Consider the following 24,508-nt stretch of genomic DNA (forward strand, 5'->3'; position numbering starts at 1 on the left):
CCGTGCTTTTGGCGTATGTGGCGAACTCCTCAACTGGTTGACAGACTTTCTATGTGAGCGAACTCAGCGCGTTGTGTTCCGTGGTGCAGTGTCTGATACAGTTGGGGTCTTGTCCGGTGTTCCTCAGGGCAGTGTGCTTGGACCCACACTTTTCAACGTCTACATCAATGACATTGTTACATCCCTGTACTGCAAGCCCCTGCTTTATGCAGATGATGTCACTCTTCTGCACCCGATCTCTAGCCTTGCTCACCAACAGCAGCTCCAACATGACCTTGATGCAGTGTCTGCTTGGTCCTCTGAGAACAGGCTCCCTCTAAATGTTGCCAAGTGCTCGGCTATGGTGATATCCTGCGCCCGGCAACCCCTGGCCCCTCCTAGTCTTTGCCTTGATGGTGTTGCCCTGAGGTGGACATCAAGCGCAAAGCTGTTGGGTGTCACCCTGGATGCCCAGCTACGTTTCTCCGCTCACGTGGGAGAGGTACTTTCGAGGGCGCGTCGGCAGCTCGGATTTTGTCTCCGTGTAACCAAGGGGGCTGGACCCGAGACCTTAAGACATCTCTTCACTGCACTTGTGCTTCCTCAACTTGAGTATTGCTGCCCCATATGGAGCCCCCACCAGGGACACCTTGTAGCGGCACTGGAGAGCGTCCAGCGTCGGGCCGCCTACGCCACCTTGGTTAGGCGGCGCGACACACGCATAGCACGTTACCGGGAAATGCGAACGGCCGATTTACTGCAAGCTGTTGGGTGGAACCCACTTGCCTTACGGCGAGAGGTCGCCTCCCTACGACTGCTGACCAACCTTTTGATTCTGAACTCAAGCCAGTCTGGCGTTGTGCTCCCTTTAAGGAAAAATCGGACCGGTTCATTGCAGCCTATCTTAGCCAGAACTGAGAGGCATCGCCAGTCTTTTGTTGTGAGGACTGTGACGCACTGGCGATCATTGCCACCTAGCTTCACCCTGTGCCCACCCACGGCACGAGACGAAGTGAAGGACTTCTGCCATAGAGTAACTAGCCATCTCCGTCATTCGCTCACATAGCCTTTGTGCAAGTATCTAATTGTTGTTGCCTTGTTTTTTTTTTACTTTTATTTGTCAAAAGTATTTTGTTGCTTTTGCTTTCCCCTCCCCCCCCTCCCCCCCCCCCCCCTCCTTTAGTTTGGGTGTTTGCAGACCAACTGGTATGGGCCTTCGGCCTTTCTGCTGTACTCCCGACTCTCCTGAGCCAAATAAATGAAATGAAATGACTGGCCTGAGCGACGCGGTAACTCTCAAGATGGCGCCGGGGGTCAGTTGCCTTTCCGTGCGACAGATGGCGTTCTTTTACCTAAAGGGTCTTTATCACTCCATGGAGCACTTACCTCGGCCGCGAAGTTCCCCAAGTGACCACTCTTTATATTTACTATATTACTCTGGCATTACGTTCTTCTTTGTTCTCTTCTTCCTTGCCGGATTCTCTTCTCACGGGTTTCTTCTTTTTTTCTGAGGGTTTTGTTCTTTTTAACGTAGCAGCTTGGGCGAGTTGGTTGCACATGATAACACACACCACAGCGCACTATAGCAAATAACACTCACACCTTACACACGAAAAATAAAGCAAAATTCAAACAAACCGCGCTGACTGACAACTCTTTTTATATAACTTTGTCTTCTTCAACCTCTAGCATCACCGAATTTCCCAATTCACGCGCACCGATCTCCTAGATGCCTAAAAATGTTTTCTCTTTTTCTGTCAGGTGTAAAGATGGTGTACTTATACAGTTGTTATAGTTCCTGGCGATATGTTCTGCTTCGATAATTTCTCGAGTTAATTGGTTTCTGTTCCTGCCTAAAATTGTACAGGATGGCAAGTGAACGTCGCACCCACAATCCCGGCAGTGTATGCCTAGATGCCCTGAGTTGGCTCTGGAGCTGTTGTTGTTGTGTTCCCGGAGCCTATCGTTAAGGCATCGTCCGGTCTGACCAATGTACACTTTCCCGCACGAAAGGGGAAATGAGTACACCACTTCATCGGCACACTCAACGAACCTGTTCTGATGGTTTTTGGTGCAGCATACTGTTCGGTGGAAATCAGGTGAGTTGACTTGTTTACACAAGTTGCCAAGCTTATTGGGAGCAGTAAAGACGACAGTGATGTTGAACTTGTTTGCAATTTTCTTGATTCCATGGGAGAACCTGTGGAAGTATGGAAGCACGACAGGTCTCGTAGATCTTTCTCTGGCTCTTGGCGTGATATATGATGTCGTATTTTTTGTTTTCAAGATGCTCTCAGCAATCGATGTTAATAATGACGTGGGATATCCGGCGAATGTTAATCTGGAAATTTGGGCATCGAAGCTTATTGAAATAGAATGCTCGCAAGATTTTTGAAGAGAGTTACTTAGACATAATTTGACGATTCCTCTTTTTACTAGCTTAGAATGTGCCGAATTGTACGGAAGAATTGGTTTTTTATTCCTTGGCTCATATTTCCAGCATATATGAGTGTGTTGTAAATTGAGCCTGAGATCGAGGAATCGGATTGATCTTTCTTCCGAAAGCTCATAAGTAATTTCCAGTGGTTTTAGGCAGTTTTTAAAAGTAGATAGAACACCGGCAATAGTGGTTGGAACATTACTGTTCTCGGCGTCAAGAATGATCAAATAATCATCGACGTACCGAAATACTCTAGCAACTCTGGTGGAGTCAAGCCAATTGTTCAAGAGTCTGTCTTGGTGGGCGAGATAGAGATCACTTAGCACTGGGGCAATGCACGACCCAATGCAAACACCTTTCTTCTGTAGATACGTTTTTTTCTTTCCAGGTAATAAAGGTGGAGTGAAGATAAACCGAGAGTAGATGTAGAAAATTGTCTTCGGAAATACCCGCAGAATTTTGGAACGCTATGCCACCAAAAGAATCAATACTCTCTTCTACACATCGCAAAAGACCGTCGTACAGGTCTTTTATGTCGATGGTAAAAGCTTCTACGTGATCATAACTCTGCTGTGACAGGAATTGGATGACCTCGTTGGAACTCTTAATTAAGAAAGGGTCGTCAATTGTAAGAAGGTTTAGCTTTTCTTTGAGAAAAAGGGCGAGTGATTTTTGCCAAGTTCCCTTTTCGGATACAATGACTCTGAAGGGATAACCGGGTTTATGGGTTTTGGCACTGAAAAATACGCTGAGACTTAGCAACTTGTTGCGATCGATGTGGGTGCAAAGACTTTTCAGTTCATACGACTGGCACAACTGTCTAGCATATTTTTGGCCTTACTCACGGAGACATCTTCTTGACATTGAAAAACTGACTCAATCGCTGAGATACCTTTTGTCCCATACATTTCTTGGTGCATGACAGCGAAGCCTCCTTCCTTGTCGGCAGGCAAAAGAAATGAGGAATTCTCTTGTAGATATTGAACCACCCTCCTGGTAGAAATAGAAGAGGCCTGCGGTACTTTTCGGAGTAGCAGGTCAACTCCTTCAGATGTAACCCGGTCGACTTCCAACTCAGGAACACGGCGCGAGACCTGGCGGACAAACGATAGCATTTCATGCGGTGACCGAACAGTATGCTGCACCAAAAACCATCAGAACAGGTTCGTTGAGCGTGCCGATGAAGTGGTGTACTCATTTCCCCTTTCGTGCGGGAAAGTGTACATTGGTCAGACCGGACGATGCCTTAACGATAGGCTCCGGGAACACAACAACAACAGCTCCAGAGCCAACTCAGGGCATCTAGGCATACACTGCCGGGATTGTGGGTGCGACGTTCACTTGCCATCCTGTACAATTTTAGGCAGGAACAGAAACCAATTAACTCGAGAAATTATCGAAGCAGAACATATCGCCAGGAACTATAACAACTGTATAAGTACACCATCTTTACACCTGACAAAAAAAGAGAAAACATTTTTAGGCATCTAGGAGATCGGTGCGCGTGAATTGGGAAATTCGGTGATGCTATAGAGGTTGAAGAAGACAAAGTTATATAAAAAGAGTTGTCAGTCAGCGCGGTTTGTTTGAATTTTGCTTTATTTTTTGTGTGTAAGGTGTGAGTGTTATTTGCTATAGTGCGCTGTGGTGTGTGTTATCATTTGTTCTTTTCTTGAGGGATCCGAGGACAGGGAAAGGAATAGCGGATGCACTGGGGGCGGCACCATTAAATTAAATATTTGATTAAAAGTCGGTTGTTAGTTGAAAGAACCGTATTGTCTGTCTTCGTCCATACATGTTTTATTTTTATTTTTTTTTTAATTTAAGCACAAACTACTTTTTCTATCGATGCAAAGATGAATATGCGAAATGTGGCGTGCAGCCGCCACGGCCGCTTCTTCATGACGCTGTCAGAACCAACGTAAAGAACTGGAACATGCAAAGGTTTGAACGCGGAGACGACACAGCTGGGTGGAGCCAGCGTCGCTCTAAGTCCTCAGCCAGTCACTCGAAGCGCTAGCGTCGACTGTGAGTTTCGACCTAGAAATTTTGTTGGCTCGTCCGCGGAGCGCGAGCTCCGTAACTGACACGAAGGTTCTGGTAACGTTGGTACGAGCAGTGTGACCGGGGCTCAATTAGCCTTTTCGTATGCCAAAGTTTGCGTGTGTCTGTCTTGTCTCGATACACAGACATTGTTGAGCTGTAGGGTGACATGGACTTGCAGCTGTTTTGTCTCGGTGAAACTGACAAGTAGCAATCTATATATAATAATGTAGGGCGTGGATATCAGGGACTACTTGTTGCAAAAGAAGATACTCTTGAAATACATGCCAGCGATTCAACAAGCCGTGGCATTCCTTGTTAAATTAAACCACATTCCCTGAAACGCCTTTTTTATGTGGACCTCGGCTACCCGAATTGCTTATTTCAATTTTAGGATTTCACCACCTGTTTTTCATCCCACTGTAAATTTCAGGGAGCATGGGCAGCTGTGGTGTTACAGAGGCTGGTGCAAGCCGGTGGTAATTTAGTCAGTTTACTGCGTTAGTTTCCAGGTCAAAGGTCAGTTGAAGACAATGTGCCTTTTTCACATAAACACGAAAATGAGTGGTGCGTGCATACACTCCATTCCGTGGGGTACACTCTAAAAAAAAAAGGTGTAAAAGGGTGTATTGTTACACCCTTTGTCCCATATGATACACCCCAAAACTTCAATTCGACGTACAGCGCCCTACGGTCGAACAGACGGCCCGAAATTTTACGAGGGGATTGATAGCCGTGTGGTACAACTTATTAAAATAGCTAATGTACGTGCTACTGGCCACAAAAAAAAAAATAATAATCGGGGTTTTCTTGATTCTATTGTAAAAACTCAGTGTTTTCTTAATCTGGCCTTTGATACGTACTTCAACTATTTAAAAAGCTATGTCGCACCATTATCAAGCCCCTCGTGAAATTCGGGGCCGTCTGTTCGACTATAGGGCGCTGTACGTCGAATTGAAGTTTTGGGGTGTATTATATGGGACAAAGGGTGTAACGATACACCCTTTTACACCCTTTTTTCTAGAGTATACAGTGGTTCATATAGGGCTTTTGGGCTTGACATATATATGCTTCTTCACATTCAAGTGATATAACAGGTGATTCTTCCATTTTTTGGTGTAGGGTTTTACTTGTTCAAATCCTCCACAAAACTAGCTTCTCTTTCTTTTTTGTGACATCTTTGGAGCACAATAACATCCTCTAGTGTATTCAGATTCCAAATTATCTTGTGTGTCCCATTTTCTCTGCCAAATCGACAACCGTCACTTTCTATCACTAGACATTCTGCTTTCCAATGAAATGTGGATGGCTTTAGGGCATGGTATCGTCAGGCTCATCACTTGTTTTATAAAGTAAAAAAAAATGAAACACACCTTATGTTTATAAGTCGTAACAGCTCGTTTTAGTCACATAAGCATCTCTTATTAGCTAAACTGAAAGCTCCATATTGCAACTGGGTTAGAAAGCATTTTATTACACGGGCAACATATTTCACCGCTAAATATTCGGTATGAAATGGCACGAGGCATGCATACGTATTGGCGTCTACAGAAAAATGTGATTGTTCAAGTCGAAATAATTGAGTCACGCAATTATTGCTGTAGGGATGATCTGTTATACAGAATTATTTGACAAATGGCGAGACACGCAGTGATTGGACACAGAAAAATGTATGGCAGTAAAAATCAGGTAGACGTACGCTGGCACGTCTAGACAAGAGTCACAATCATGTAAGCGATGTTAACGCACCCAGTCACTGAATCGTTGCATTATACCCCGGCCATATGGCAAAGTTAATGTAATTTCCAGCGAACTACATTATGGGGTCGGCAAATCAACTCGCGACGCTCGTACAGTCACTCAGGATTGCAAGCTGATTCAATCCTCTAATATTATTTAATTAAAATATATTAACTTGTCCATTTGGAAGGGATATACTAAAGTTACTATTTATAATCAACTAATCTTATTATCTCAATAGGCTCAAGCTGCTTTAGAACAAAGTACAATTTATTTTGTTCAATCATACAGCTAGGATCGTAACCTTAATACAGCTAGGATTTCGTCATTTTTACAGCTAGGACTGTAGTATGAACGCGGCAAAGGCAATAAAGTAGCATTAGTATAAATAAACGCGTAAGCACAAACAATGCACTTTCAATAATAACACATACGGTTGTTATTAACCTTCCAGTGAAAACTTGAAGGTTACCACGCATATTTAACAATGTCGACTCAAATGCACACGGATAACAACGAAGAGTGAGGTTCTATTCTATCGCGAGACTAAAGCAACCGACTGCTGCACTCTACTCGCGTCCTACAGGACCAACAAAGCCTGTAATCCACTCATTTCTCACCTGTCGATCAAGTTGAGCGGGAAGCACCTTGGGTTAAATTCACGGATACTTGGGGTCCACAGGTTTATTTTTGTTCCAACATGAACGCGGGAAAGCCGCCGACTTGTACGGACCACCGGCGGAATACGTTCAGTGCATCTTCAAGTTCAAACGGTCGCCTGATCGTTCGAACTGTCGTCTGCTCTTTCAAACGTTTCTGCTTCTTGTCGTCTGCTCGTTCAAACGACAGCGGCTCGTAGACCAAACGTTGACTCGGTAATTGCGATAAGAAGGTGCAGGCCTCAAAAGGCTTTTAAGTTTAATGGTCAGTTGGGGTAAGTAGTTCTCAGCGTAAACGGTAGATGGTAGGATATGTTGATCATTGTTACCAGTTTCCATCACCGACTTGTTATGCTCGATTCACTTGGTTTGATTCTGCTTTTGAGTTTCAGTATTGACTGTCGGCCATCACAGCTATGTCGCAACTGAAACAACGAGCAGACTCTCATCGTTGTTTTAACGTCCATTCTGCGGCGTTCACGTGAATGAATCGCCGCACATCACGTTCTTTACAGCAAGTTTTGGGGCGTAACGAACGTCGTTGTATTTCACTCAGGCCACTAAACTGATAAGACATTGCTAGAAAGACGTAAAATCAACAATTCCAACGCGAAAAGAAAGCACGAGGGCTCACACCGACGCTGACAACACCACGTTCCAATGGTTTGTTGATGCGGGACTCGGCGCTTCTTGCCCACACCCCAAAGCGCGTGCGCGGCGCCGGTGGCGTGCCACTAGGGGCACTCCGGTTTGTTTGTAAACATGAATTGGTACATACACCACTATCTCCAGCACCGCCGTCTCCGAAGGGTCATCTCAATAAAAACGGGGACCCTTTTCCACCCCCCTACGTCCCCCCTCCTCTTTTACTTACCACAGCAGCACCACAAGTGCATAAAAGTGAATTAACGCGTATTTTCAATCAATCGAACTATAGATTGGCTCGTGTGGCTCGTCTATCGCGGTACGCGTAAGGGGAAACGGAGTATATCCGACTATGCCGAGAGGCTAAAGAGCTATTCGCCCTGTGTGTGCGAGTGTGAATGTGTGTGTGTGTGTATGCGTGTGTGTTTTCCTGCTGCTGCTAATATTCCTTCAAGGGAGACTGCAAAGGGACGAAGAATACCAAACGCTGCTTCGAAGGGCGTGCCTATCAGCGTCAAACACAAGCGTTCAGTGACGTCATTGGTCTAGAACGTCGGATTATGACGACATAGAATTCTAGAGGTAGGGCTGGCTGAATAGGTACACGTGACCCCTTCTCATCCTTTCAAGCGCGTGATTCTCATTTAAACTTTTGCTTGGAACAGCCGTAAATTGGTGGGACGTTCACATCCCCATAACAAATGTTAATTCCAACAATTAGGAAGATCATACATGCTTATTGCGCGCTCTTGTCGTTTCGGTTTTCTATTGGTTCAGACCAATGACGTCATCAACAATTAAAAATGTTCTCGAAATTTCGAACCTCTACCACCTATTAAGTTCAAAATACGTCAGATTTCTTCTTAGTTATGTTTTTTTATGTGTTGCTAGGGTCCACCACATTATTTTGAGCGAACGCGATGCGAATTTTAAAAAAAATCCAGAAACGCTTTGCGTGGCCCCTTTAAGAAAGGAGCAGGTGAACATAAACATCACAATATAAACAAAAAGTTGACGGCTCTCGACGCGTTTGTTCCGAGGTGGTGAAATCTGAAGGCGCCAAGAGGCGAATCCTCTACGAGCTTGACACTGCGGCGCGGGTCGCCGGGACGCCAATCGCCGAGAGCCCTGGACGTTGCTTGAAGAAAATTGTTGTGTGTGTGCGCTTTCTAAAAACATCATGTCGCCCGTTGACTTTTTTATGTCCATTTTTTGTTTTAATCTTGTTTTGTCTTTCTCGTCTTCAACTCAGTCGTTCGAGCAAGTCGTTCGGGCGTGCGGTGTGGGTATATGTTGCCGTTTCGATCTGGATAAGCAGTGTACCTGTGTGCGGTTGTGTATCAGTACTGTGGGATGCTCGTTAAAGACCCCAGGCTAGCAGTCGTACTGCAGTGACTACATTTCTAATCTACAGTGAGTAACAATGTCTTCATACGGTGATAGACTAAACTCCTGCTGTCTAAACAACTGACAACTAATTCGATTCTTGTTTGTAGTTTGCGAGTATGGCGCGTGCTACCGTCACGATATCACTCTATGTGTTGGCTGATGGACTTCACATGTTAGTACTGTACTTTAATATTGTTTCCAGACGCCTCTATCAATAACCACGTAATTTTAATAGAACCGTGCTTAGGTTAAAATTCAAGATCACAAAACAAAATTAAGCATTCCTCGTTTCCGCAGCACGGCTTTTGATGATTAATACAGTTGCCGTCGTGTTGAACTCACCTTTCTTTTTTAGCGATTAAGAGCTGTGCTCTTTTTATTCTTTCAGAACCAGTTTGACCTGGTTCGCGCTTGGTAAAACCGGTGTCCAAACCTTTATTTAAAAAAAAAAATCACTAAACCAGAACCAAACAACAAAAATATGTATGCAAAGCTACTGAACCCGACCCCAAACCGAACCGGAATAACGACCGCGGTTCGAGTCTTTACTTTTAACCCAGCCGATTTTCAGGTGTTAGCGTGGAACACAAATAAAGAGTTGAATTGAATATACTAAGAAATCCCAAGAAACTTACAGCAAACGCAAAAGTTTACGTTTTAAGGTAGGTTTCATAGTATGGTGCCACAGTCCCTTGTGCTTGCGACGTATACCGATTCCACTTTCTTAGCGGTTTTCTGTACTTGCCATAGTGTACGGAGATTTGGGGCACGGCGTCACTTCTAACAGCGCACTAGCAGTGTTGTGCAAGTATTAAAAGCAGAGAGCAAGAGTAGCTACTTCTTCCGCCACGCACAAGCTAGACATTTTTAAAACCTTATCAGACAAGCAACACGCTAACCATGTATTTGTTGTGGGTACGCAGTCCGCTTGCGAAGAAAATGGGTGGTTTTAATTTTTGGCAGCTTTTGCGACTTGCGGACCTTTTATGCTTGATCGCGGCATCGATGTCAGCGGTAACAGGTGCCACGAAGTGGTTTGTGGCCCTTTGGCTTCGTAGAATGAGTGCTTTGCGAAGATTTTGCATGCATTTGCAGACGTTTTTGCGTTTCACAACGCAAGCTGCTTTATGTTGTTGTTGTTTTTTTTTTTTGGTTACACAACGTGGCGGTCAGTATACATTTCTTCCCGTTTAAGACTTAGAGGAATGGGATGGTGGAGTTCAGTCAATCCAGAAGTTGGAATGGGCCCAGTGTCTCTATTCCGAAGAGTTGAAAGGAATATAATTGACGGAAACTTTAGTTCACCGGAATAAAATTGGAATGGTGTCCATTCCGCAGCTCTGGTGTTTATTTTATTTTATTTCATTTCATTTCATTTCATTTCATTTGTTTACCTTGAGTACCCGTGTTCGGGTATTACACAAAGGAGGGTAAGAAGACACTTGTTTAAACACAAAAAATAAATTTAAAAAACAACAAAAATTTTTTTACAAATTTTAAATGGCGATAACAAGTTAACAAATCACCATACAATTTTATAACTTGTTCATTTGATCCAAGAAAATGGTCCTTATCTGATCCACATCATTCACTCCGATGTTGGGTAGACGCAGACTTGTACCGTACGCATTACAAGTAATCAAATTACTTGTAATCGATTACTTTTTGGAGTAATTTTGTAATCAGCTGATTACTTTTATTAGGCAGTAATCACAAGAGTAATCTGATTACATTTTGAAGTAATAAAATTACTTGTAACCGTTACAATTTGTGCACGAAACACCCCCCCCCCCCCCCCTCCCTGGCACACGCCTTTTTTTTTATGAAATGACAAAAATAAAATTTGCTTTTTTTTTTCGAACGGAAAAAAGAAAGATTTTTGCGGAGCTCTAGGAAACGAGGTCAATCTCTTTCTATGTACAGTTTCTGTGGAATGTCCTCGAGTATGGACTGGGAGTGGGAAGCCCCAGGGAAGCCATAGTGCGTGACAAAGGCCATTCAGGGCGAAGTTTGAGGAAGCAGAATGTAGCTTTGTGAGTCCTTCGTTCAAACTAGCCCCCTCACGCACAAACACACAGAAATAAAAAAAAAATCCTGCTTAGGGTACCTACTCGCAGCCCGTAGGAGAACTAGAACCGAAGAATGCCTAAAGCGGATGCAAAATATAACAAAGACAGTTGAAATATTTCCCCATTACCCCTACGTGGTCTTTGTGACAAGCAAGGTTTCGAGTTGAGAAGTGGTCGGGGCGATCTCTTCCGTTAATGGATACTACACATGAACCGTTTCAAATCCTGGAGCTGCTGCTCTTTTGTTTAACATGCGAGCTCATCCACATGTAAATAATAAAATGAGCGACGCAAACTTTGAGCGACAACCCTTGCTCAAGCTTAACAAGATCTAGAACCCCCTCCGCACCTCCCCCCCCCCCCCCCCCCCCCCCCCCACACACACACACTGGCGAATGCCCAAATCATTAAACGTCTTCAAACGAATTCTATGCTTGTGTCCGCATTGTGAAGGTGAAACGACCACGAAGAGGGAGCCAGTTTTCCTTCTTCAATACTTGGGCAAATGTGAAATATAGGTTGGAAGTAGTTCATTGTTATGAGCGCTAAAGATGTGTCTTCACACAATAAAGTAATCGGAAAAGTAACGATTACTTCTTTAAGTAATGTCCAATTACTTTTGCCGTCGAGTATTCAAGTAATCTAATTGAATACTTTTTAGCCAAGAGTAATAGTAATTGTAATCAATTACTTTTTTTTAGTAACGTGTACAAGACTGGGTAGACGTGTCATTGCCAGTTTCTTAGGCTGGCAAACTCAATGAGACGTAGGGAGATCTGCAATATCGGCTCTGAATCATAGCTCTCTGAAGGCGTCCCTATTAACAAACCTAGTTCACTCGGAACAAATATAATTTATCAATTTTAGTTATTGAGGCATTATGGATACCTTCGAACGATGCGTCGGCTTTCCTTTTCGTTTTATTTTTTTAAAGCTGAAAAACAAATGCTGGTGTACCAACTTTATAATAATAAAACCCATAAGGAGGAAAAATTAAATCAGGCAATTACACTCAATGTTCAAACACTCGTCGAGTCCAATTGTCCGAAACCTCGCCCCCCACCCCCCTTCCCCAGGTCTATGGCTTAAAATTATAATAAAGAAGGAAGTGGATGTTTTTTTTGTTTTTTTATTTTTTTTTTTTTTTTTTTTGTGTGGTATACCCGAACAAGCGGGAAAAGAAAAGAACTGTAGGCGAACCGGCGCGTAAAAAACTAAATTACATCGAGATTCACTCTCAACAAAACAGCCCGCATTGAAAACAAGGCATTCGTACATTCCTACATCAGCTAACCAACCAACTAACATAAAGCGCACTTAATCTGCATAACGCATACGAATGTGACCGGACTTGCAGCTCCACTGCACGGACTAGATTGCTTGTCTACGGCGTGATCCTCGTTGTCGCCAATCAGAAAGGTACGTGGACGTCTCGATGGCGAAACATTCAAAACATCGTCATTTCATTATTCACATTATTATTACTACTCGATAGGCTGTGTTCTGACAGGCTGGTAGGCTACATGCAGCCGAACACACGAGGAAGAGCGGCGAACTTATTAGTTTTTTACCACAAAAAAACTAATAAAAAAAAATTGAACTCGAGGCTGGGCGTCCAGCTTTTCATTCGGCTCACGTACTTCAGCACCGGATGCTCGCAGCAACACAATTGAGCTGCACGCCACATGTGCACAGCAGACGGTTCATTACCGAAGAGCTAAAGAAAAAAAAAGTACGCCGCACACATGTCGACAGTGTTCAAATTTATTTTATTGCATTTTTAATGGTAACGTTCAAGTGTGTGATGAGCCGGTTGAAATTCCTCACGTCGGACACATAAGCGACAATATGCAGTCACAGGTGTTTCAAGTAACGCACGATATTCCAATTAAAAAAAGAAAAGAAGCACGTCTATGAGAGTGTACAAAGGATGTTGTAGAGACTTACAGATGCATGGTCATACCCTTTCAGCCCCCGTATTCCAAGCGAAGTCATTCCAGTTACTTCAATTCCGCCTAATTTCGGGGGAACTGAAAGGAAAAGTAGGTGCAGTTACATATAACATCTTTCAAGCTTAAAGGGACACTGACACGGTATTTATGTTCGGCAAGGTTTTTTTTATTTGTAGACGACATGTGAGAGCCCAGCTACCCACAGCACAATTCGCGGATCGGAATTCGTTATCTCTCTGTACTTCACAGCGCATAAATGTCTCACAATTACAGACGCAAAAACATACACACACGCTGTGTGTGTTATTGCGTCTGTAATTGAAAGAGTGTCTGCTATTGTGAGACGTTTATGCGCTGTGGAGTACAAAAATATGGAAAACCAGCAAACCCAGTCTGCGGTGTTAACAAGCGTTTTCTTCCAGCCCGAAAACCGCCGATCGAGAACTGGCCGGTCTGAGTCGCGCGCTACTCTCTTCGAGGTTACGTACTGTCCAATATGCTTTAGACACACGCAATAAATATAATCCAAGTCGTGGGTCACCGAAGACACGCACTCAATATTAAAAATAGAAAAAAATATATAATACTATTTTTTTGTTGTTGCTTCTAAACAATGCAAATATGTTGATGGCAAAAAAAAATTTAAAAAAAAAGGTTGAACAGAGATTTGGAACCATTCGGTGCATCCTCTGCGTCAATTCTCAACATAGCGTGGTATCGCGGGAGTCACGGGCTAGACGGCTGGACTAAGCTGGCTAAGCGATGGCGGCAGACAACGGGCGTGGGACTTCTACTTTAAAACTGTTATTCGCGGAACCGGCGAATCTGTCTAGCTTCGGTAGATAAATATCTTACAGATCAAAACAATTAGGATTTATTCCGTACGACACCCCCGACCACCAAGCTGATTCGCACGAAAACGTAGCCGAGTCGCCGGACCTTCTTCTGGCAAAAGACATCGCTCGCCTTACGAACACGAATTAATAAAAGTTTGAAAAGCTCGTACTGGTAAACGTTCATAATTAAAAAAAAAAAAAACGAGACAACGAAGGAGGAAGGGACAAACATAACGAAGTCTCAAAACGCAGCTGTAAAATTTATTCACAGGAACAGCCTCTTATAAAAAGGGTTGTTCCTGTGAATAAATTTTGCAGCTGCGTTTTGAGACTACATTGTGTGTTTCCCAACCTTCTTCCTTTTCTCGGGATTTTTTTCAAGTATGAATTAACAAATGTGACTTCGCCAAATGTCGGCGATCGTGCTAGAATGTGCACATTTTTTCTCGATATTATTAGTGCGTCTCCTTGGACGGATGTTGTAGTGGTTACTCCATTACAATCAGAGTAACCCAACGCAGCGTCCACAAAAAAAAAAAAAAAAGCTTTTTTACAGAGATTTTTAAACGTCACTGCAATATTCAAAATATAAAAGAAATACACAAGAATTAGATCATCTTCCTTGCAGAAGCGTCCAGGGCTATCTACGTGTCCAAACACCCGCACCAGCATTACGTAGATCTCGGAATACTCAAGCGCCTCGCGACGGAACGCCAGCAACATACGCAGTGTCGATCCAGTCACAGCATGCACGAAAACAAAAAGATCTTGCACAGGTACTCCTGCCCATGTTATTTGTAGCGTTAAAAGCTATCACACTAAGATACTCTGGCGCAAGCAACCTTCCAGAAGTAGAGGTTCTGCTTACTTTGGAGCGATTGATAATTCCCATTAGTGATCGCCGCTATTACAGATCTCGTACGTCAGCACAATGGATAAACATTATAAGAAAGGCTCTTGTCTGCATGGGAACGCAAGAGGTTTGTGATCCCGAAATTGTGATTTCAGACAGCTCGTTTGTAAATAGTGCTTCCCCATCATTATAATCTGTGAATCAAACTTACCTAAAGATATTCCATTGTCGCGGTATGAAACATTTCACTCAGCATGCATCAATAGTGCAAGTCATGTGACAATGTTTATTCGAAGAGATCTTACATATACCACACATGTCGTTTGAACCCGTGCAACAAACAAATGTGTTTGCACTACGATTACAAGGGAGAAGGTTAAGTTCCCAATAATCGCAACATATATACCGCGAAAGTCTCAAGTTGACAAGCCGCATTTGAAGTTTATCCTGAATTCAATGGCATTTCCATATATTCTCAGATGTGATTTTAAGGCCCATCATGCAATATGGGTAAGCATTCGGATAAACCCTCGGGGAAGGCGCTAGGCGGAATTAGCCGACGATTACCACTTATCTCCGTCAATGACGGAGCCCCGACATATGTCTACGAAACAGAGGGCAGCAGATGCCTTGACTTCATATTTTTTCGGAAGCACTAACATCGCAAACAACATGGTTTGTAGACATTGAAACTGGTGGGAGTGACGACGTACCCATGTACACAACAATTAGTAGTTTCACCAATGCACGAAAAACCTTTTTTCCTGCAACGAACTAACTGGCATACGTTCGAAGAAGCAATGACGAACGAATGCACGAAAGTTACTGAACTATCTCAGTTTCAAAAGATTATTGTATTCTGTGCAGAAACAACAAGTGTATTTAACGCTCCGTCTACGCAAAAAGCAATCGACGGTCTCGCGCATGACGTCGGAAGGCAAACAGACGATCCAGGAGAACCTAAGACATCAAGGATCTCTGCGAATTACGCAGAGTACAAAAGAAAATGTGTCTTCATTTTAAAAACCTCGCTCAACATTGCTGGAGGATGCTCTACGAATATATAGATCCCTTAAAGGAGCTGTGCAACAATATTTGTACTGTGCACAAATACCGCTTAAAACGGATCCCTAACGTTAATGACCTATGAAACACGCGTTCGTTTTTCACCCCACGCAATAGAAGTCCCAGAAAAAATTTAAGAAAAACGAGCAGCGTTCACCCCCTCAACTCGCAGCCAGAACAAGCGGCCACGTGATCTGGAGCCGATTATATGCCGCCAGTGTTGATCATAGCCACGCGCTGGGGTTGGCAAAGCGCAGGACACGCGCTGAGTTCCAGACATTGTTATGGCTCGGCTGTTGTCGTCGTTGCAGCGATTGGACACGGGTCACAACCCGAATGCTTCTCGAGCTAGCAATTGTCACGAGCCCAAGTCGAGTGCCCACGCAATGCTCGGGTCCAATCTATGAACCGCATTCAATTATCGTCACTTGGGTGTACTGCGGTCCCCGAGTTACGTCATCAAATTTTGCAAAGGAGAGATTGAATGAAAATGATCGCTTTTGTCCTTGAAATTACACCGCAACAAAGGAGTTTCTTGGCCAATGGCGTTGCGTGTGAGTATCCTTGAGTCCCAGGTGTGCTAGTAAGCTCGTGTAGAGAGAAAAACATTCCAATTGAATATCGTTGCACAGCTCCTTTAAAGCCATTATGTAAAATGTGGAAGATCTCACGAGGTCTTAAATCTTCTCCTACGCAACTCCATCTATTTCGCTCGCTGGTGTTGTCAAGAAATTGTTCAGAGAAAGAAGTGGCAAACCAGTATTGCATTTTGTTGACAACATACTCAACTCAATCGAGCCAATCTTCATGTTGTACCACAGTCGAGCCAGCATTTCGTGAGGAAGCTAAAAATGACCTTTTCATGATAAGCGATCGTGATGCTACAGTGTATTCTGTGAAACGTTCCACTGCGCCATGATACTTGACCGTGACCTGGCGGCATACAGTACAGTTATTTTATACATATGGGTAAGGACGCGCTAACGCTTCTTTTGAATAACTCTTCGTGGATCAATGAAAATGTTCCTGACTCGTAGGAAATGTTAAGGATTGTGCTACTTCTCAAACCGGGCATATCGCCACTTTAATTAATGTCGTACCGTCCTGTCCCGCTCGCGAGTTGCCTAAAAAAAATCATGGCAATTATATTTCACCGTTGTCTAGATTGGTATCTTAAACAGCGAAGGCTTTATATAGAAATCACGCAAGGCATTTGTCAAGTACGGAGCTTCATAGATTAAGTCATTGGCTTTGTAACTTACGTACAACTAGAACGAGCACATCAAAAAATCACATCACAATAGCGTTTAATATATATATATATATATATATATATATATATATACATATATATATATATCAAAGCATCATTTGATAATGCCACTCATGAAGCGATACGTCAAGCTCTCCGCGAAATTGGTATTGGAGAACACTTATGCAGGTATATAAGATGCTACCTCACCGGAAGATGAAGTTTTATATATACAAACAAAGAAAGCATGCTTTCTTACCCGCTGACCCGTGGTGTCCCTCAGAGGGGCCATCCTCAGTCCTATAATATTTAAAATCGCTCTCATCTGTCTCGCCATCTTTCAACGCCGCTGATATATCTATATATGGGCCTCTGCATCTACACCAGGTCAACCAAAGGCAAGGGTACAATCTGCACTCAAGAAAATGACATATACTAACAGAAAAAATAAACATAGGGATGGACAGAACAGCACCGCGAAAGAGGTGCAGTTTTGTCCGTCACTATGTTTATTCTTTGTTTTATGTAACTTCACGAACGCGATCACGTTGAACTAAATCTTCATACTCTTGGCCTCGAAATTTCCATTGCAAATCAGTAGCTATTGCATTCATCAGCCGAAAAATGGACAAATACCCATTTAAAATACTCAAACAAACAGTATCATGCGTCAAATTCCACGCATTTCTTGGAGTCATCATCGACAGGAGTCTGACTTGGCGCCTGTTGTTTAATGACAACAGGTACCAAGTGCCTATTTTCCTCTAACAGGAATGATCATCAACGGCGTGTAGTTAGTTATCTGAACTTCGAAAATGGGACATTCGTAAGTGGCCTCGTCAGAAGTACTAAAACATCAGTTCGTCGTTTATTTATTTTTTCTTTTTTTTTTTTCACATGGCACGTTAAGCATTGCCGGGGGTATTCGAAATGCCGCGCGCATTCAATCTTGTATAACGTGAAGTCTCGTATGAACGCCCCTCCCCGAAAAATCACCCATCCCGTTTTTTGGGCAGAATATTCATAACATAAAAATTACGACACCTTGACCTTCAGTACCTGTCTTAAGGCCGGTTCACACATGCAGCGGAGCGCTAAGTTAGCGCTACGTGAGCGCTCCAAGGAGCGCTCATGTGGCGCTTCCTAGCGCGTGATGTAGCGCTCGGTTAGCGCTTCAGTAGCGCTCTGTTAGCGCTTCAGAAGCGCTTTGTTAGCGCTCTGTTAGCGCTACAGAAACGCTTTGTTAGCGCTCTGTTAGCGCTACAGAAGCGCTCTGTTAGCGCTCTGCACGCTCCTTGTGCCGTGCTTGCTGCTGCGGAACAGCGCGTGCACGGCAATTCCTTTGTTGTTGTTTTTCCTTTGGCATTGAAAGAAGAGGAAGTAAATCAGCCGCTCTCCAAGCAAAGGGTCGGGCAGGCGACCCAGAGTCAAGGACTTTGAGTGACTAACTGATTGGGTACGACCTCATCGCTTTCTATTCGATATGCGTGACCCTGGTTTCAAAGACATGCAGGTAAAAATAATCGCCTTCGAAAGAGCTCTGTGTCTCGGTCCCTCAGCCTAGGAACAAGGTTCACTAGGTATACCTGTCGGTATCTCGGTGGCGAAAGATGTCGCGCACCCAGAAGGCTCTTCTGGGCGTTAAGCCGTCCACACACATATGCACTAATCGCGTATCTAAGAGCATTGGTCGCATTTCTATTTCAGCATCCCACATGTCCGCCATGGTGCTGCTGATTCACACCCAAGCACAGGAACCGGACCATTCCTTGGGAAGTTTGACCATTCCTTGGGAAGTATATAGGAGACAAATGAGGAGGCGCCATTGGCCGAAGGCGAACTGGGCGTGTTCGAGGGCGTCTTCAGAAATTTGAATGTGACCAACCAGAAGCCGGAAATAATACCTTGGCGGTGGTCGCGAGAAACAAACCTGATTAGTGCATCGGAGTAACTCTCGGTGACTGAAAATATGGTACACGTGATGTTTCAATCACGCTCATCCAAAATGATGGTGGAAGAGTGCAACTAGCGGAACGATCGACATAATCCTTACGCCTAGCGCCGAGGGCCGGGAATCTGCCGTCCGAGCGGTCACACTCTGTCCGAGCAGAACAGAGTTGAACGGCGCATTCGTTTCTTACACCTTTCTGCCTGATCATGATCGAAACATCACGTGCATCCTATTTTCAACCACGAAGAGTTACTACACTTCACTCTTACAGGCTTATTAAAACCATATACGAACCTTCGATCAGAACTGTTTCTCGCTACCACCGCTGGGGGATTCTTTTCGGCTTCTGGTTGGTCAAGCATGCCAAGCCCTTTTTCCGAGTCTGGTGCACTCCCTAGCTCTGCCCGCGCCTCCCATTGACCAAACACTCTCTATTAGCGACGTGCGCGACCAAAAGCGTCGCTGCGGTCAGCTTTCCCCGATTGGCCAAGCCACGGGCATAAGAGCATTGTTAGACTGTCAACTTCGACGGTGTTAGTTTCGGAATGCGATGTCTCCTAGCTTCCACATATGTTCTTTAAAGACACCATCGAACTTGTCGTCGCAACTGATGGTAACTAGTCAGGGTAACAACCCGTGACGTCACGACGAGGCAAATCCTAGTCGTGACGTCACGGATGGAAACTATAAGAGGGCGCCACCGAAGCATTTTGGCGCTAATACACGGCTCTGATGTACCGCAGGAACGGCTGCAAGGGCGAGCTCCTTGCCCTATAGGGAAGATCTCGGCGGCACAAGTTCTCGTGCATTAAAGACATCAGTCAGAGCTATGAGCTCGCGGTTCCAACCTTCGCTGCGGTATAACATAAGGAGAAAGGGAGTACAACTGAGGGGGTTCGCCCAACAGAACTAAAGATGGCGGCGTCCGCCGCATCGTAGCCCTTGGTCAGCGCCAGCGAAGCAGTTAAAGCGAAGCACTTATACTCTGACGTCGGGGGTAGCAAGCGCTGTGTAGCGCTGCGTACACAGATGCTGATTGGTCGCAGATATCGAGTTCCTGCTCGCCGGCTAATGAAACGCGCGCGTTCTGCGCTACACTGCATTCGCTGCGCTCAACGTCGGAGTATATACACAGAGCCTTTACTATTGCGGAAGATTGGGGGAGGAATCTAGAAAGTATCGTAGTAGCAAATATTGTCGAAAGAGTTATGATTCGGAGCCAGAGCTGGCCGCTAGAATGATTATGGCACATCGCGGAAACCAAAGTCGGCGAGGGCGGCCCACTGATCTCAATGACGATTGCTAGATCGCGCTTCCCCGCTTGTTCGCTGCAGCGTGAGTGAAGCCATCGGACGGCCATCTTGCTCGTAGACGATTTGCGGTTTTGCTAGCGTTTTGCTGTGGTTTTCCAGCGCGCTATAAACACGTTTTCTGCTCGTTCGTCGTCATTCGCCGAAGAAGTTTTTTAAGACTCTGTGTACCCGTTGAGACTTGCCGTTCTGAGCACGTGGAAAATTTTACGAAAGCGCAGTGCTGCAGGAAACAGGCACAACTCGTCGAAAGCAAGTTTCGCCGGTCTCGCGGCGGGGTCAAGGCTTCCTTGGCACGCCGAAGTGCTGCGTCTTTGTGCCTTCGCACGTTTGGATACCAATCAAGAATCGACGCCGTGTGGGTGTGTTTTGCGAGTGCAATGTGCGTGAAGCCGTATGTGAAGGCACAACTCGTCGAAAGCAAGTTTCGCCGGTCTCGCGGCGGGGTCAAAGCTTCCTTGGCACGCCGAAGTGATGCGTCTCTGTGCCTTCGCACGCTTGGATACCGATCAAGATTCATTTCGGCGCCGTGTGGATGTGTTTTGCGAGTGCAATGTGCCTGAAGCCGTATGCACCTCTGGGCAGCGTTTAACTTTTACTCTGACTGTATTTGTAACTTGTGGCACTCGCGGTCCAGAAATGAGCTTGATTCAGTGTCCATTGGCGACGGAAGAGGGGGGGGGGGGGGGGTGGGGGGGAAAGGGGCAACATTAGCGGCGCGTTTTCTTTTTCTTTTTGTTTACTAGACGCTTATGGCAATCAAATCAATAGTACAAAATCAGTAGTACAAAAATTTATTTTTGTGGCTTTTTCCTGTTACACTGCGCTTCCGTAAAAATGTCCACGTGTTCTCAACGGCAAGTCTCAACCCTTACACAGGGTGTTAAAGATGTTCTTTGACGAATGATGACGAACGAGTAGAAAACGTGTCTTCAGCACGCTGCCGCCAGCCTCTGTAACGCTAGCAAAACCACAATTTTTCTACGAGCAAGATGGCTTTCCGGTGGCTTCACTCCCGGGAGCGGAAAGCGCGATCCAGCAATTGTCATTGAGATCAGTGGGGTGGCCACTGATCTCTATGACAATTGCTGGATCGCGCTTCCCCGCTTGTTCGCTGCAGCGCAAGTGAAGCCACCGGGCTTCACTCGCTTGGGATACGATTTGCCGTTTTTGCTAGCCTTTGCTGCGGTTTTCCAGCGTGCTGACGACACGTTTTCTACTCGTTCGTCGTCATTCGCCGAAGAAGTTTTTTGAAGACTCTGTGTATTGTTGAGACTTGCCGTTGTGAACACGTGGAAAATTTTACGAAAGTGCAGTGTCGCAGGAAAAAGGCACAACGCGTCGAAAGGAAGGGCTGGCGGCGTGTTCAAAGCATCCTTGGCACGCCGAAGTGCCGTGTCTCTGTGCCTTCGCACGCTTGGATACCGACCAAGAACCGACGCCGTGTGTATGTGTTCAGCGAGTGCAATGTGCGTGAAGCTGTTCGTGCCTCTGGATCAGCGTCTTTTCCCCTCGCGGTTTAGGAACGAGCTTAATCCAGCGTCCACTAGCGACGGGAGATGGGGAGAAGGTACGTCTTTTTTTCGTCCTTAGACGATTTACACAATACCGTGCACAACAGCTCCTCATCACTGATCAGTGCTGGCTTATTATCAGCCTACGCGACTCGCCTAATTGTAATTGGTCAACAGATTGCACACGACCATATCGGCCGCGCTTCAAAGATTTTCATTCTCGCCGTCTTGTACATTTGCTTTCGAAAACCCCCCTGGCTCCACGTACAACGTTGCCCTATTCGTGCTCCCACGGAATCTATTAGAGTAGATTTGGGACATAGCCATGGTTAATATAGTACATAAGAATACGTACAGATCTCCCCCTTTTATTGATAGCAACTCACCGGGACAGCTGGACGATCCAGAACTCCGTGGCCGATATATATAAATGATCTAAAGGCATCTACGCGCGACACACGTTCAGAACTTTGGCGCGGCGTCAATTCTTGACCGGTATCCAAGCGTGCGAAGGCACAAAGATGCATCACTCGGCGTGCCAAGGAAGCTTTGATCACGCCGCGACACCGGCGACACGTTTTCGACGAGTTGTACCTTTTGATACGGCTTCACGCACATTGCACTCACTAAACACATTCACACGGCGTCGGTTCTTGGTCGGTATCCAAGCGCGCGAAGGCACAGAGACACGGCACTTCGGCGTGCCAAGGATGCTTTGAACACGCCGCCAGCCCTTCCTTTCGACGCGTTGTGCCTTTTTCCTGCGACACTGCACTTTCGTAAAATTTTCCACGTGTTCACAACGGAAAGTCTCAACAATACACAGAGTCTTCAAAAAACTTCTTCGGCGAATGACGACGAACGAGTAGAAAACGTGTCGTCAGCACGCTGGAAAACCGCAGCAAAGGCTAGCAAAAACGGCAAATCGTATCCCAAGCGAGTGACGCCCGGTGGCTTCACTTGCGGGAGCGGCAAGCGCGATCCAGCAATTGTCATTGAGATCATGCAGTGGGGGTGGCCCACTGATCTCAATGACAATTGCTGGATCGCGCTTCCCGCTCCCGGAAGTGAAGCCACCGGACGTAACCTGCCTGGCTGGGACACGATTTGCGGTTTTTCCAGCGTTTTGCTGCGGTTTTCCAACGTGCTGTAAACACGTTTTCTCTTCATTCGTCGTTTTCTCCGAAGAAGTTTTTTTAAGCCTCAGTGCACCGTTGGGACTTGCCGTTGTGAACACGTGGAAAATTTTACGAAAGCGAAGTGTCGCAGGAAAAAGGCACAACTCGTCGAAAGCAAGTTCAGCCGGTCTGGCGGCGTGTTCAAAGCTTCCTTGGCACGCCGAAGTGCCGTGTCTTTGTGCCTTCGCAGGCTTGGATACCGACCAAGAATCGACGCCATGTGGATGTGTTTTGGGAGTGCAATGTGCATGAAGCCGTACGTATCTAAAGGTGCAATTCGTCGAAGGCAAGTGTCGCCGGTCTCGCGACATGATTAAAGCTTCCTTAGCACGACGAGTGCTGCATCTTTGTGCCTTCGCACGCTTGGATACCGATCAAGAATCGACGCCGCACCAAATTTCTCAACGTGAATCACTCGTAGATGCCTTTAGATCGTTTCTATATATATATACATATATATATATATATATATATATATATATATATATATATATATATATATATATATATATATATATATATATATCGACCACGGAGTTCTGGATCGCCCAGCTGTTTTCCGGTGAGTTGCTACCAATAAAGGGAGGGGGGGGGGGAGAGAGAGAGATGTGTACGGGTTCTTATGTACTATTAACCATGGCTATGTTCCAAGTCTACTCTAATGAATCACATTGGAGCACGAATAGAGTAAAGCTGTGGAGCAAGGAGGGTTTTCGAAGGCAAAAGTATAAGACGGCGAGAAGGAAAATTTTTGAAGAGCGGCCCGTATGGTCGTGCGCAATCTGTTGACCAGTCGCAATTAAGCGAGCCGCGCTCAAACGTTCCGGCTATGGCTCCGGCTTGGCCGCTTAGCCAGCTTGGCTCTGGCCAGCTCCGCCGATTCGCAGCTGTCGACTACACTGTCGTCTGCTAGTTTCACGTTTTTATTCACCTTCGAACACAAATCATGTCGTTGGAAGTTTACTGGAAACAAATAATTATTTTTGAGGTATTTATATTAGTAATGAAGCGTGTTAGGGTGCCTCTATCTGCCGGCCGATCGAGGCACCCTAACGGAGCTGCGGATTTAAGCGCCACCTACACCATCTTCCAAGGAGCGGCCGTTCGCGATGCATGGTGGAGGCTACGCGGTAACTACACTACCCCCTTTAAGCCAGTGTAATAAAACTAAACACAGAACTATCATTTTCGACGTTGCAGATCCGACATTCCTAACTCTCCCCATCTTCCTAAACGTCCGTGTGTGTCCTAACACCAGAAACCGAAATTTTAAATGTTAAAAACGGCACGTTGCGAATATGGAATGCACACTTTCATGCAAAGCTGACGTCCAGTGACTCAAATCGAAAAACATGCATATTTACAATATTGTTATCTCTTCTGGTGAAGGCTCAGTAACCGTTGCATTCGTTTTCGCGCACGAAACGGTGACTCCCAGAGAAAGTAAAAACGCAATGATTGCCTTTATTTTAACAATGTAAACACACTTGCAGGCGTGCGCTGATGAAGCCTCAAAATCAAAACTCTCGTAGCGTGATTCGTGACTGCGCCGGCTACTACCGAACCTCCTTGTCACACCACTTTCTGCAAGCAAACACTAAAATTGCCAGTAAACAAACAAAGGCGACATCGA

The 24,508-nt window shown here is 45.2% G+C and overlaps 1 protein-coding gene across 1 annotated transcript; it reads left to right on the plus strand.

Annotated features, from left to right (window-relative positions):
* The first annotated feature begins 340 nt into the window (after positions 1–340).
* Positions 341–1,045, plus strand: LOC115316421. Its single transcript, XM_029975800.4, has one exon. It carries the CDS (start codon positions 341–343, stop codon positions 1,043–1,045), a length of 705 nt encoding a protein of 234 aa, XP_029831660.2.
* The last annotated feature ends 23,463 nt before the right edge of the window (positions 1,046–24,508 follow it).

This window comes from Ixodes scapularis, unplaced genomic scaffold (assembly GCF_016920785.2).
Source record: "Ixodes scapularis isolate PalLabHiFi unplaced genomic scaffold, ASM1692078v2 PGA_scaffold3__209_contigs__length_174095766, whole genome shotgun sequence".
NCBI lineage: Eukaryota > Metazoa > Arthropoda > Arachnida > Ixodida > Ixodidae > Ixodes > Ixodes scapularis.